This window comes from Fistularia commersonii, chromosome 1, assembly GCF_037954325.1.
Source record: "Fistularia commersonii isolate RoL2024-O1a breed Wild chromosome 1, RoL_Fcom_v1.0, whole genome shotgun sequence".
Classification (NCBI taxonomy): domain Eukaryota; kingdom Metazoa; phylum Chordata; class Actinopteri; order Syngnathiformes; family Fistulariidae; genus Fistularia; species Fistularia commersonii.
Genome location: NC_141284.1, coordinates 15,866,162 through 15,880,163, shown reverse-complemented (window position 1 = coordinate 15,880,163; position 14,002 = coordinate 15,866,162). Strand labels below are relative to the sequence as shown.

The window sequence follows — 14,002 nt, the reverse complement described above, 5'->3', positions numbered from 1 at the left end:
CTCATTTCTCACAGTTTATGTGAAATTTTCTCGATTTTCTCTGAGGTTATCTCACCTGAGGTTCACTTCCTTGTCTAGAACCGCCAGAACCATCTGGACCTCCTTCTGTTTGTTCCTCAGCTTGACCTTCATCTCTGACTGAGCCATCAGATGAAGTGAGACATTTTTGTCCAGAGCCTGCAGAGAAAATACAGCCTGATCAACTTCATTCCAATAATCTGACAACTATACATTTCCTGGTGCTGTTATATTATAGGATGTGATCATGAGGCCTTCAGCAGAACACCATGACCTGAATTGGTAACAACCCTTCACATTGCCCACAAGGACATTTTTGACTTTTTTATTTCTTTTTTTCAAAACTTAGTCCTACTGCCTCTCCAAATAGGAGCTGTTGTAATTTTCACACATTAGAGTTCAAAAACTTGATCCTGCTCTCTGGGTTCCACTATTTACCAGTAGTCCTGATGTCAGAGTTGTAGTTTTTACTGTTTTTTTGAACAAACTGAGAGCAAATCTTGTCTTTATGTTGCATTTGTGTGTGTGTTTGTGACTTTGTGTGTGTGACACTCACAGTTCTGGCATTTTTCAATGTTTATAAGACTTATACCGTAGTTATGGTTATTTTATGAGCGAATAAATAAAAGACTGGATAAATAATTTAACGGTTTGCATCTAGCCAACAATTTCATGTCAACCATTTTTCCTTAGAAATAAAAATGTGAACCATTCATTTGTATTGATAAAAAGGTCTGACTTGAAGAGACACTCTGACCTTTGATTTATCATGGATAACCCCGGCTTCTCTCTCCATCTCCTCATGCCGTCGAATGAGGTTCTCCACACTCTCCACATCAAATCCACAGTCCTGACCTTGCATCAGGAGCATCTGACAGAACATACACCTCCGTCAACAACCGACACCAAGCCGTCCTCATCACTGGGGAAACAGTCTAGGAAGGGGGTGACCGACCTTCTCATTGGCTCGATCCCTGATCTCCTCCAGCTCTCGGACCAGAGCATGGACCACCAGAGCCCCCTCCAGCTTTTTCTTATAACTGCTGAGGTTTCCATGAAACTTACTCCACCTGAAGGAGATAAAAGCATTGGGCATGAGGCTGCCAGATGAAGGAGCACAGCTGGAGGTCAAGGTGAACCATACCTGTCATTGAGATGCTGCCGCCGCTGTCTGATGGCAACCAGCTCTTCAGCACTCTGTCTCTTCTCTAGTCTTGCCGCCAGCCTGTTGATAGCCTTGATGTGGGCGTCATCTACTGTCACTTCCTGCATATGGAACATGCCTCCAGGGTGAATGAGAATTCCATCTCTGAATCATTGCTTTTTGAAATAATCTTAATTTGTGTTTTCAGTAAACCTCTCCGAGAAGAGCTTTTTACGTTCGCAAATCAAAGATACAACTGTTACAGCATCATTCCAGGTTGGTTTGTAGTTCCACTGTCACTTCTGGGTAATGCAGACCAGAGTGGTTGAAGGATCCAGGTTGCGGTTACTGAAGAAGGCACACAAGAACAGATGTTCTGAGGCTCTACTCACCCCGTCTCCTGTCCCCCTGAACTGGCTGAGTTTTTTTAGCAGCTGAAGTCCATGTTCGTGGTCCTCCCCCAAGTCTCCTATATTTACCATCACCTCCTGCGTCCAAGACAAAAGTCATGTCATGGGTTGTGAAGAATACAAAAACACCGGAAACAGACTACCAACAACATTAACACTGTCTTTTTGTTTCCTGGGTGATCATATCTCACCTTCTGTCGAATCCAGGCCTCCACCTCCTCCACCTTCTGCAGGAATTCCAGGAAATCTCGACTATCCTCCAGAACCTTTCCCCTTGTGGCAACAGCCTCCTTCAGCTGCTCCCACTGAAGCTCCAGAGCACTGACGCTCCTTCTCACCTCCCTGGAGCGCAGATGGTGGAAGGACACCAGCTTTTGTCCAGCCTGGAAGATTGGAGATCAGATGCAGGTCAGGACACCGATGCCTCGTCTAAGACGGTAGGTCAAACCTGCCAAGCTGGTCTTACCTGCAGAACAGAGGCGATGATCTCACTGTGAGCCAGGATCTCAGCCTCAAACACCTGGTGCTTCTGGAGGAGCTTCAGCTTGGTCTGCAAGCTGCTGAGGTCCACCTTCCCATTCTCCACAAGTTTTTGCATCCGTTCTGACACCCACTCCTGCGCCTGAGGGAGGATGATGAAAACACAGTGAACAAACAAGCCAGGGTTCAGACACAAAATGCTCTATTCAGAACATAAAACATCACATCTGTGAAATTAGTAATTTCATCATGAGTTTTCAAGTTGTTTCTTGCTGAAATTTCCAGCTTTCCTGTAGATTTATCAATTCCATTTTCCTCTAGTTTGCAGCAATGTTTTTTTTGCAAACAGGGATGAAGTTGAGCCATACCTCAGTGACGTCCCGGTTGAAGATGCCCAGCATCCAGTGAAGCTCCAGCTCCTCTCGCCGTGTGGCAGCCATGTCTTTTATGTGACTTCGTCTTTTAAGGAGGGCACTTAGTTTGGTCTGGACCTTGGAGGTCTTCTCTTTACTGAGCTTCTGCTTCAGTCGCTCTGCCTGCTCCTTCAGAGACGTCAGCTGGACCAATCAAAGCGGGGTGATCACTTTACATCCACAGCAAAATTCACATTTGATTGGTTTCTATGTTCTGCATATGTTTTGTAAAATGAATACTTTTCAGTAACACTCTGTGTTACATCATTGTGATCTAAAATCTTGATCCTGAGTTGCTCTGTAACTTGGTTTTAATTGTACAAATTTTTCTGTTGCTTTTTACATCCTGAATTCATTATCTATACTTCTTATCCAGCTCACAGGCCAAAGCCAATCCCGGCTGGCACTATGGCAAGAGGCTCCTCTGGCGATACTCCGGCAAAGATACCATAAAGACACTAGAAAAGAAGAACCCAGTCTTTCACCGGATCACAACCCGAAACATGTTACTGTGGACCAACAGTCCAGAAAATTTGAACACTGCAACACCCTAAAATATTGTATTTCCAAAATGTCTTTGTCAAAATCTTCTTGTCATTGCAACTGGATTTGAACTGGAGAAGCCTCTCGTCCATTTGCCACGACAACAAGATTTTGAAAAGAATTCCCCATGACCTGTATGACTGAGAACCTCCACAGAGAAACTGTCCTTGTTTTTCAGTAAGTTTTGCACCAGTGTTTCTGAAAGTTTGTGCTCCTCACACAAGTGCACTAAGTGCACACTTTGTCCCTGGCTTTTCATATAATAGTTCTCTGTGAATTCAATATTGTACAAATATTTCAGACCTTTTCGTCCTGTGAACTCAAAAGCTTCTCGAAGGCTTCGTGTTGTTTGATCAAACCCTCTGTCTCGTCCACAGTGTTCCCCAGAACACTGTTCTGCAGCAGAACCTGTGGAACAATAGCAAATGGTTTTCGCAAGGATCCAAAACAAGGACAGGAACTGGGAATGTCTTGGGCTTGTCTAGATCACCTCTTGAGAGCTTGATATCTTGTCCACACTGTTCACGTCCCGGTAGAATACTTGCTCCAGGTGAACTCTTTCCAGCCAGTCTTTTTTCTGGTTCCACTGATCCTCCATCTTTTCTCGCCTGTCCTGAAGGGCGTCCAACTTGTCCCGAACCTGCAGGACAAGACCACTTCACTGCTGTGGTGAACCAGCACATGCCAAGGTTCTATACATATGATTTGGTTTTACCAATAACATTAGCCAAAACCAATGTTCCCTCTGAGCTGCGCAACTCCTTGCACACTCTCAGCGCACAAGAAAACCTATCCAGCGCAGTGAGCACACTGCAAATTAATTAGATATACACTTCTTTTTTTTTCTGTGTAACTCAGTGAGTGATAGGTGTCCAGCCAATCATACGATACAATGCAATTACACTATGCAGCCAATCCCGGCATTGACAGTACTTGTGCACGTGCTCTGCCAAATGAGTTATATTAAAAGTAAACTCATGTAAATTGCTGTGTGCTCAGGGAGGTTGACTGTATGCCCAGACATATGAAAAATTAGAGGGAACATTGGCTATAACAACCCAAAATCTCTGGAAGGGAGTTACATACATTATTATTAGATTTTTACCAAGTATTGTTTGCGAGTGCTCCTCACCCGGCCTCCCGGTTCCGTCCGGGCCCACTAAAGTGAAGATGTGATGTTCAATGTTTTTCGTAATTATGCCCCTTAGGTGGGATGTTAGTTAGAAGAGAAGAATCAATTCTGGAGTGAGTAAATTGAAGGAATGTAGTATATTTCCAAAGTGGGTTAATTGGTCCAGACCTCAATGGACAAGTTGGTGCAGGAATTAGAGGTCTGCTGCCAGCGTAAAGAGAACATTCTATACCATCAATACCCGCAAGGCAGCAGGACCAGATAATATCCCTGGTCAAGTGCTGAAGGACTGTGCAGAGGAAGGATGTCCTCATAGACACCTTAAACTCCTCTTAAGACACCTTCATAGACACCTTAAACTCCTCTTAAAGGCAAGCAGCTGTCCTGTCATGCTTCAAATCCACCGTATGCATAGCCGTGCCAAAGATACCCGCCCCATTCAGTTACAATGAATATCGCCCCATACCACTGACCCCCAATCATCATAAAGTGCTTTGAACACTTTGTCATGAAACACATCAGAACCATCCCCCACCTATACTAGACCCCGACCAGTTTGCATACCGGGCCAATCGCTACACAGAGAACACAATCCGCTCAGCTCTCCAGCTAGCCCTCACCCACCTGGACACCAAGACTCTTATGTGAGAATGCTGTTCCTGGACTTCGGCTCAGTGTTCAACACCATAATCCCACAACAGGCGATCACCAAACTACAAAAGCTGGGGCTCAACACCTCCCTCTGCAACTGGCTGCTGAACTTCCTCTGTGAGAGGCTACAAGCAGTTCAAGTTGGCAACAACATCTAGAGCAGCATCGCACTCAGCACAAGGGCCCCCCAGGGATGCGCTCTCAGTCACCTGCTCTTTACCCTGCTGACTCATGACTCCTAACCCACCTACAGCACCAATCACGTGGTGAAGTTTGCGGACGACACAACTCTGGTGGGAATTGGAGCTGCCAGGCAGGGGAGGTCTTGAGGAAGACCAAAGAGAAGATATATGGACGTCGTGAGAGAGGATATGAAGGTGTATGAGTACCAATGAAGAGAAAAGCCAAAAGGAGAAGAAGAATTTCTCTTCCTGTCAATACCATGACAGTCCACCTTAAAACCTGCTCCTAAGCCTCTAGCCTTGCTATCTTTCAAACGGGTCTCCTGCACACAGCATATCCACCTTCCTTCTCTGCATCATGGCAACCAAATCTACCTTTTCATGTCATTGTCCCAACATTCAAAGTTACTACTCTCAGTCCTAGCCTTTTGCTTTTCCTCTCCTTTCTCTACTTAGACACACATTCCTCCTGTTCCTCTTCAACCCAACAGTAGCCCAATTTCTCTGGTGCCCTGTTTGTTAAAATATTCAGTTATCCACCTTCCTTCTCTACATCATGTCAAATAAATCTCCAGCTTTTATCGTAATTGTCCCAAAGTCCCTACTCTTGAGTCCTAGACTCTTTCCCTTTCTCTTCTCTCTCTCTCTCTCCAAACACGCAACCCAACCTCTCCTTCTTTGACCTCCTTTGATGCTGCACCTACAGTAGCCAAATTTCCCCTGGCACCCTGTGAGATTTCGGCACCAATGGCAGTTGTTGCCAACCCCGGACTTCAACTGATCCGGTATGGAAAACATAGGTTCGATTTGCATAGTTGTTTTTTGGCATACATCTTGTGCCGGATGCCCCTCCTGGCAAAATTCTCTTGTCTGGGCTTGGTACCAGCTCAGAAAGGCACTGGCTTGTGCCCCACAGAGGCTGCATTGCTATGGTTTGTAGATATGACCCTCAAATGGTATGCCTAAGAGAGATTTCTCTATAAAAATGTTTCAGATAGAAGAACCCTATGATGTATTGATTATTTTTTTATAGGTGTGATATATTTTAACATGGTATTATTACAAAGACTGCAACTAATGTCCCGTATAGGGTTTCCTCTCTACAGGACCTATTTTTCCTCCTCACCTCCTTCTTGTGTCTCCCATCCTGATTCTGCAGTTCCTCTCCGAGGTCCAGGACTTGTTGATACATTTCCTTCCGGGCCTCCATTTCAGCCCACAGCTGCCGGTGATGGTCCAGCTGGAGGTCGGCTGTTGCTACATCGCTGATGCTCTCCTCTGCTGCCATTGAACCAATCAACTGGCTGCACCACAGGAAGTAGTCTTGTACCTGGACAGCATCAATAGAATTTTCTGTCCAACCAATAATCTGTCCACCCACCCCTCCACCCTACCCATCCATCTGTTCATCTGTCCCACAGTCTACACATCAATTGATTTATCTATCTTTCTACCTGATCAGTCATCAGTTCAGCCATCCATCCATTCATCGACTTTTACTCACCATATTCAGGAACAAGTATCTCTTGCATGTTAGCTTAAGCTCTGCCTCCCTCTGCTCTGTGTGAACCCTTAGATCCTCCCACCTCTCAACAACTTCCTGCTGCACCTCCTGCAGGTGGAGCTTCAACTGAGGTGAGCAGAGATCCAGGATGGAGTCGACAGTGTCCAGCTGCTCTTGCAACTGAAACACAAGTGTTTTACACTCATTTCCTGTGTGACTCATTAATATCGTTGCCACCGGAACAGGAATCCAAGAAGTAGTAACCATGACAACCACAACTGGGTAATTTTTTTAAATACTGTTTTAGATTTTGGACAGAAACCTACTGGGTTTAGTGTGGTATAATAACATGAATAGAAAAGTACTTCTGTGTGTTTCTGAACTGATTAACAACAACATAGACAGAGCAGGATATTTCACCATAGGTCCCTCATTTATATGTGTCTCTTTGCATATGTACAGTGGGCCTAAGAGTAAATATGTTAGGCCTTAGTCTCAAGCAGAGGGTCCCAACTCTGAAATGAACCATTTACTCTCCTGATTTGGTATCAGGTGAAGAAATGGGTTCAAGCAGTTTAAAACGGGTGGAAAAAAAAGTATTCGGGGTACTATGCGGTAGAAGAATATCAGCCAGTTGTGAGACAAGCATTGCTGTATGGTTTGGAGACAGTAGCATTGAAGAAAAGACAAGCAAGCAGAGTTGGAGGTCGCAGAGATAAAGATGTTGAGGTTCTGGGAGTGATGAAGATGGCTGAGGAATGAGTCTATCAGAGGGACACCACATGTTAGATGTTTTGTAGATAAGGTCAGAGAAGCCAGACTGAGATGGTTTGGTCATGTACAGAGGAGGGATAGTGAATATATTGGTAGAACGATGCTGGGGTTGGAGCTTCCAGGCAGAAGATCTAGAGGAAGACCAAAGAGAAGATTTATGAATGCGGTGAAAGAGAAAATTAAGTTGGTGTGAGGGAAGAGGATACAGAGAGTAGGGTTAGATGGAGAATTTGTTGTGGTGACCCCTGAAGGGAAAAGACAAAAGGAAAAAAAAGACGATTCGCTCTGATTACATCTTGAAAGTCAGGCAGAGATTAAATTATATCTCAGTTCAAGATTTAAGCGGAAGGGAAAACTCAGCCCTCAATGTTACTTGTTTGTATGCCCATGGATTCTACCTGTTGCTCAGTGATGGCGAGCTCATGCAGCAGAGCCTCATGCTTCCTTAGCTGTGACATCACTCCTTGATAATCCTTTGCCACATCATCCGGAATGCTCTTCTGTCGTTCCTACAGAGATCATGGCAGAGCATCTTGAAGAACCAGGGTGGAACCACGTGGAAAAGCAACAAGGGGAGGTAAATCTACCTTGATGAGCATGAGAGCATCACTCAAGTCTTGGTAGAATTTGTGACATTCCTCCGCTCTGAGCAGCTGGTCCTGCCGGGTCCTGGCCACGCTCCTCAACTCCTTCCAGCACACACTGCAGCCGAGAAATGAGAAGCCAAAGAGGGGAGAGGAAACCAAAGGTGAGGAACAGATGAAAATATGCTAAAATGCTAACATGCAGGCAAAACAAAACATCTGAGCCCAGAACACTGAGATGTCTGTCTCTGTGGAACCAGGACTTTTCTTATTTTGCAAGTAATAGAGAAATGTAACCACACAGATTGAACATAAACCAGAAAGCATGTTTGCGAGCTAGGTAGCGTTGCTGCTCAGTCCTGTTCAGGTCATTTCTTGTGGGATTCCAATAAAGATTTTTCAAATTTGTCATAACATTCCACCTCATCACTGGCGCATTTTATATACTTGACATTTTTCGGGTCATTTCTTTCTACTAAGCAGGACATTTATCCCATCTTTGTGGGAGAAGAGCTGACTGAAAAGCAAGACAACATAGCTGACAAGTGACGGAGGAAATTAAAATAATGATATTAGAGAAGCACCATCTTTCAGAGCTTAGCCACTGACAAAGCTAAGAGTGAGCTAATTACAACTAATAAAGCTAATTACAGCTGGGTAATTAGAATTATTGCGAACTTCACGGAGATGAAGTCAGACACACCTGAGCTGTTGCAGTGTGTCTCTGATGGTGCTGCCCTGTGGGTGTTTGCCTTGGATTAGTCTTGATGCCAAATCACTGCAGACTTGCAGGCGTTCCTCTCCAACCTCCAGCTGCTTCATGAAACCTTGGAACTTCTCACAAAGAAGCTGAAACGTCCATTGAAAACAAATATTTACTTCAACCTGACTATCATTCTTGTAGAAATCTCCTTTTCCATGACTTGAGAGATTCAGGTACAAAGGAGTCCAATCAATTAAGGTTAAGGTTTTACTCTACGCAACGTTGTTCCATTTTTCAGATTATCTTGTTTCTCACGTCTCCTGCTCATGTCTCTGACCCAACATTGGAAAGAGCCTTAATTCAGGGATATTTCTATTGTCTACAGAATTCTGTTGAAGATCTCACCTGCACGTGCTGGTAGTCATTGCCAAGATCTTGAGACTCGGCTGCCTGTCTCTGCTCATTCATCCACCCCTCGAATTCTGATGACTCCCGCCTGAACTCATGCAGGTAGAACACTTCTCTTAACCTTTGACCCCTGTGAAAGGAGACAAAATCAACCTGAACAATGTGTTTCCTCGGCCGATGTGTGATTTGGATTCTGAACGTGATTTTATAATTGCTTTGAAAAACTGCATCACCGCATTTCAGGTGAGTCACTTTTATCAGCCAGATAGGGAATCAGTTCAGTCAGTCAAAGAAAAAAAGGACCTATTCCACTTCACTGTGGAAACAGTATATAAACCGCTGATGGCTTAATTCAACCATAACACTGTGAAACTAGCCACAGAATGGACATATACGGTCTTCCTCGTGTCTTAGTTCTTAGATGTTTATGTATGAAGGTTTCTAGTGGGATACCTGAGTGCTCCCTGGTGTTGCAGCTGCTGCTTCAGGCTGCTCAGGCGGCTGAACGGCCGCTGCAGCTCCTTCAGGTTCCAGTTCTGCACAGCCTGATCAACTTGGTCCCCCAACTCCTCCACCTCTACCTCCAGGACCTCCAGCTGGCCCTCCAGCACCTACAGCAGGAGTGTGAGGACATGGATCCAGATTTAGCACACATTCAGAATGGTTTCACCCTCCCAGACTTTGACAATCAGAGGAAATCAGAGAGCAGCATCAAGGGGTAACATGGTTTGTCTTCTTTGGGATTATTCAGCTTTATGCATTGAAACGCGCTAACACTCGATCTCCAACCCCAGAACATCTATATCGGTATCGCACCTGCTGTTTGCTGATCAGACTCTGTGTGGCTAGTTGGTCTTTGCCATAGTCGTCACTGTTCACCAGGCGAAGAGTTTCTGTGAGTCGGACCTCAAGCTCAGAACAGTCCAACAGTAGCTGGAGACACACAGACACAAGGTTCAGGACTCTGCGTTTGTATGCTTCTACCGTTCCCTGCAAACATCTTTAATCACACACTTGCTCTCTGGTGATAGCCTCGCTCAGGTGAGCAGCTCTCCTGATGCAAGAATCCTCAAGTGCTTCCCACTCTGCGCTAAGGTGACTGCACCTGTAAAACAAAAAAAAAATAGGAACGACTCAATTCTCTGGTTAATTAGCTTGTGTAATGTAATGACACTGAAAATCTGAAGGGTACGTTTAGTCGTTCTGACTGTTGATTTTATAGAAAACCTAAAAAACAAAACTGTACCGTCTACTGACTTCCTCCCCATCTGATTGATTTGATTTGGCCAGGGTTTGTCCAAAATCCAGGACCTGGTTCAGGTGTTTGCGATGAGCATTTAGCACTACCTGCAGCTCCTGCATGAGGACAAAAAATCTTTTTTTTTCTCCATTCAAATCAAGAACAAAAGGACAACATATCCAGAACAAAATGACTTAAATTAATTGTTTAATTAATTGTCCTTAAATGAATCTTTGAAACAAGACAATAAATGTCAGAGAAGGTTTTATGGATTCTTGGGTCTTTTAAGGCTTAAAAGACTCAAGAATCACGAAAAGGACACAGGAGAATGTCATCAAATAATGTAAATATTTAAATTTAAGTGACGACACCCTGTGTAATACCGTACCTTGTGTTTCTGCATCAGGCTGATAGCGCCAGCCAGAGACTTGTCATATTTGGTCGATGCCGAGGCAGGGAGGTGCTCTGAAATCCAGTTGAGCTCCAGGGCCACATCATGGTAGAATCCAAAAAGCTGAACCGATGCCTCGAGCTGAGCGCGACGCCGATCCAGAGGTTTCTGCAGGGACTTGAAACTGCAGAAAAGAGAGCAAAACCTCAGGACTGCCTGGAAAAACTGATGAGCTACATTACTTACAATAAATGATACTTGACTATTTAGATCCTTCCTCAGATCCTAAAGCTTTTACTTCTATTTTCCTGTCGCATTCAAGGCCAGAATACTTTCAGACATCATGCAAATATCACATTGTTGGTATTGGAATAATGGCATTTACTCTCATTTTTTTTAATTTCACACACATAAAACATTTAGTTTTGGTCTTTCTTTTTTTTAATGAATCATTATTCATGGCATTGCATTTTCTATAGGCGGTGAATTTTTCTGGTCGGCATTTCAAAGTTCCTTCTAACTGACACACTCTTATGCATCAAACATCTGGTGATTCCTGGTAACTTACAGTTATAAACCGCATGATCAACAGTTAGCAGCTAGCACTCACAGTGTAAGGTAAGTGTCAGTCTCCTGGAGGATTCGCTGCGAGTCAAAGTGGTTAGACGCGAGGTGTTTGGCTCTGCTGACGATGGCGTTGATCTTGTCTGCCAGCTCATTGGCATCTTGCTCCAGCTGCTGGTGCTCCTTCAAATGAAAACAACAAAGACTAGCATTTAGCAGCAACAATGCTAGGACCCCGTGTCCACACATCAACCTCACCTTTAGCAGCTGTCTGCTCGAGCGGAGATCGTGACCTTTGGCAGCGTTGTTGAGCATCCACTGAATAGCCTCAATCTTCAGTTTTGCGTCCTGCCGAGGGAAGACAAGCATCCGTGATCTCAGTCACACACATTGAAGGGCTTTAATTCGTCTACATGAACCTAACAGACCTGCAGCAGCTCCATCAGCTGCTCCTGCTGCCCCGCCTGTCGCAGCTTGTCCCCTCTGTCTGCCATCTTTGCCTCAAGTGTCCTCCAGCAGCTGCTGACCTCAGACAACTTTATGCTGATACCCTGACTGTCCTGGTCTCTTTCAGACACCATTTCCTGTCCAAGCTTCACAAGCATATACTCTCATTAAGAACTACCGGACACACCTCTATCAGGTCATGTGTGTCTCTGTGGACCTACCTGGACAAGTCTCTGCAGCCACACCTGATTGGCCTGCATCTCCTTTTCCAAAGCTTCATGTCTCTTCAGCTTCCTCAGGACGTTGGTTGGATCACGGTACGACTCGTCCTCTGCCACCTTGGACTTCTCCTCCATCCACAAGAGCAGCTCGCTAGCATCCCTCTGGAACTCCTTCACCGCAAGTCACGGTCATTTCACAGTTGAATCGAAATCAAGTCATTGTCCAAACACTGTCCCCTCGGGTCACCATAATGTCAGAGTCAAGTCCGTGGTATCATGTCCAAGGTTTTTCTGTCCATGCTAAACAACATGGGAGGCACAGGCGGCAGCAGGCACCGGTTCCAGGCACTGAGATTGGCCAACCGGTCCTGTGTCATTTTACCTGGTATTTCTTGGAGGCCAGGAGTAGTCTCCTCCTCTGGTGGCTGCTCTCCTTCAGCCTCCTGCTGGCCTCCTGGATGCTGCGGTTCCTCTCTTGGATACTGCACAGTGGAATTACAGTTAAAACCGTCATTCCGACCAAAGACGAAGTCGGCGTGGCAATGATTCCGATTCATTCTCTCACAATTCTGCAGCAAAGTGGTTCTGATGGACCAGCTCCCGGCTCCAGTCAGTGAACTTATCAACTTGTAGGTCCAAAGCCTTCAGGAGACACTCCTGCTCCTCCTGTCGGCCAAGGATACCGTGAACAGCATCCACTGAGTCCTAATCCAGGAACATAACAAACATGACCCAAAATGTTTCTATTATGACTGTCAGAATTGAATAAGAGTGTCTCACCCCAACATCTTGGACCCGCAGCCGGGCCTCGTGTCCAGACAGTGCTGCCTCAATCCTGTTCCCTTCCTGGTTTAGCCTCTGGAGCTCCAGCTCCTGCTCCAGGTACTGCTTCCTGCTGACCCACAACTCGTCCAGTTTGGACCAATGAGCTTTGAGCTCCTCCAAGGTCTGCAAAATATTGATTCCTCCAGGCTTTCCATCGGGTGAGAGGCCCTGAAGGGACTGGCCCAGAGCCTCCATTTGCTCCAACCTGAGAGGAGAGCAGCAGTGAAGCTGCAATTTCATGACGAATAACAAACGAGCAAATGAAAAAACACTTTAAATTATGAATAAAATGTGTCACCCTTCTCTTAACCTCCTCCTCTTCCTCTGCTCTTCTTCACTTGCTCCACCCTTTCCCCGACCAATCCTCACCTTGTCCTCTGCTCCTCCATTTCCAACCGCAGTTCCTGGTGGTGTTGTAGCAGAGTGACAACTGAGGCGACATCAGCAACCACATCCTGTTGTTGGAGGCGCTCTTCAACTGAGACCACCCAGCGCCGCTGCTCCTTGGCCTGCAGCTGGAAGCGCTGCAGCCTACGAGCCTCCTGCAGAAGGTGCTGTCTTCCAGCTGCCTGATACTTCACCTTAAAAGAGAAGGTCATTGGTGTTTTAGTTGCTGAGGATCAAGCTAGGTTAAAGTTCCAGCCCTCAGTCAAGGACAGATGGGGAGTAGAACGCTCACCTGCTCCAACAGCTCCTCCAGGGCCACCACCTCCTTCATAATAGCAGCACTTTCAGCTGGACTGCAGTCCTGCTTCCTGGAATAACACAGATGTACAAATTGGATATAGTATCAGTGGGTAAGCACAAGAAGTCTAATCTATCTAATCATCTAAACTAGACCAAGCACATGCAAAAGCCGTTCCCCTACATCTTGGCCACATTCTTCAGGTATGCAATCTTGGCTTCTAGGGTCTGGATGTCCCGGAGCGCCGTCTGCTGGTTCTTTTCCTGGGCCTGTAGCGTGAAGGAGGTGCAGCCCATCTCCACAGCATCCAGGCGGGACAAACGGTCCATGAGCTGCCCCTTGGTGTCTTGACAGCTCAGCAGGAAGGAGCGAACGTCCGCAGTGCTAAGAAGTCGATGGCCCTTCTCGTCCTTCAACCGGTGGAGGCTGGCCCACCTGGACACACCCAGGGTCCAAATCCTCAGAAAAAACAGTCATGATAGTAAGATTCATCCCTCCGGGTTCTTCTGGTACCTGATGGAGAGCTGCTCCTGCCGGGCCTGGATGTCTCTCTCTCTGCTGTGCCGACTCCTGGCCAGCTCCTCCGCTGTCCTGATGAGGATGTCTAGCTGGCCCCTCCCACTTGCCAGCTCTGTCAAGAAGTTCTGAATCGGAAAGTGAGAGTTAGTCAGTCGCACTGCTCG

The 14,002-nt window shown here is 45.9% G+C and overlaps 1 protein-coding gene across 1 annotated transcript in view; it reads right to left on the bottom strand.

The window, feature by feature from the left end:
* sptbn5 (spectrin, beta, non-erythrocytic 5) overlaps positions 1 to 14,002 on the bottom strand; it is a 49,393-nt gene that overhangs the window by 21,532 nt on the left and 13,859 nt on the right. The window contains exons 21-52 of the mRNA XM_086151131.1: positions 13,833 to 13,963; positions 13,503 to 13,754; positions 13,314 to 13,389; positions 13,004 to 13,215; positions 12,590 to 12,839; positions 12,375 to 12,514; positions 12,192 to 12,291; positions 11,810 to 11,980; positions 11,570 to 11,734; positions 11,400 to 11,489; positions 11,188 to 11,324; positions 10,575 to 10,761; positions 10,193 to 10,302; positions 9,961 to 10,051; positions 9,763 to 9,879; positions 9,400 to 9,557; positions 8,944 to 9,076; positions 8,539 to 8,684; positions 7,839 to 7,953; positions 7,650 to 7,760; positions 6,478 to 6,657; positions 6,100 to 6,303; positions 3,499 to 3,648; positions 3,312 to 3,416; positions 2,421 to 2,609; positions 2,039 to 2,194; positions 1,764 to 1,955; positions 1,555 to 1,650; positions 1,163 to 1,284; positions 974 to 1,088; positions 776 to 889; positions 56 to 177 (exon numbers count right to left, since the gene is read on the bottom strand). Of these exons, the coding sequence (XP_086007257.1) occupies positions 56 to 177; positions 776 to 889; positions 974 to 1,088; positions 1,163 to 1,284; positions 1,555 to 1,650; positions 1,764 to 1,955; positions 2,039 to 2,194; positions 2,421 to 2,609; positions 3,312 to 3,416; positions 3,499 to 3,648; positions 6,100 to 6,303; positions 6,478 to 6,657; positions 7,650 to 7,760; positions 7,839 to 7,953; positions 8,539 to 8,684; positions 8,944 to 9,076; positions 9,400 to 9,557; positions 9,763 to 9,879; positions 9,961 to 10,051; positions 10,193 to 10,302; positions 10,575 to 10,761; positions 11,188 to 11,324; positions 11,400 to 11,489; positions 11,570 to 11,734; positions 11,810 to 11,980; positions 12,192 to 12,291; positions 12,375 to 12,514; positions 12,590 to 12,839; positions 13,004 to 13,215; positions 13,314 to 13,389; positions 13,503 to 13,754; positions 13,833 to 13,963 (4,637 nt within the window). The remainder of the gene's footprint in view (positions 1 to 55; positions 178 to 775; positions 890 to 973; positions 1,089 to 1,162; positions 1,285 to 1,554; positions 1,651 to 1,763; positions 1,956 to 2,038; positions 2,195 to 2,420; positions 2,610 to 3,311; positions 3,417 to 3,498; positions 3,649 to 6,099; positions 6,304 to 6,477; positions 6,658 to 7,649; positions 7,761 to 7,838; positions 7,954 to 8,538; positions 8,685 to 8,943; positions 9,077 to 9,399; positions 9,558 to 9,762; positions 9,880 to 9,960; positions 10,052 to 10,192; positions 10,303 to 10,574; positions 10,762 to 11,187; positions 11,325 to 11,399; positions 11,490 to 11,569; positions 11,735 to 11,809; positions 11,981 to 12,191; positions 12,292 to 12,374; positions 12,515 to 12,589; positions 12,840 to 13,003; positions 13,216 to 13,313; positions 13,390 to 13,502; positions 13,755 to 13,832; positions 13,964 to 14,002) is intronic.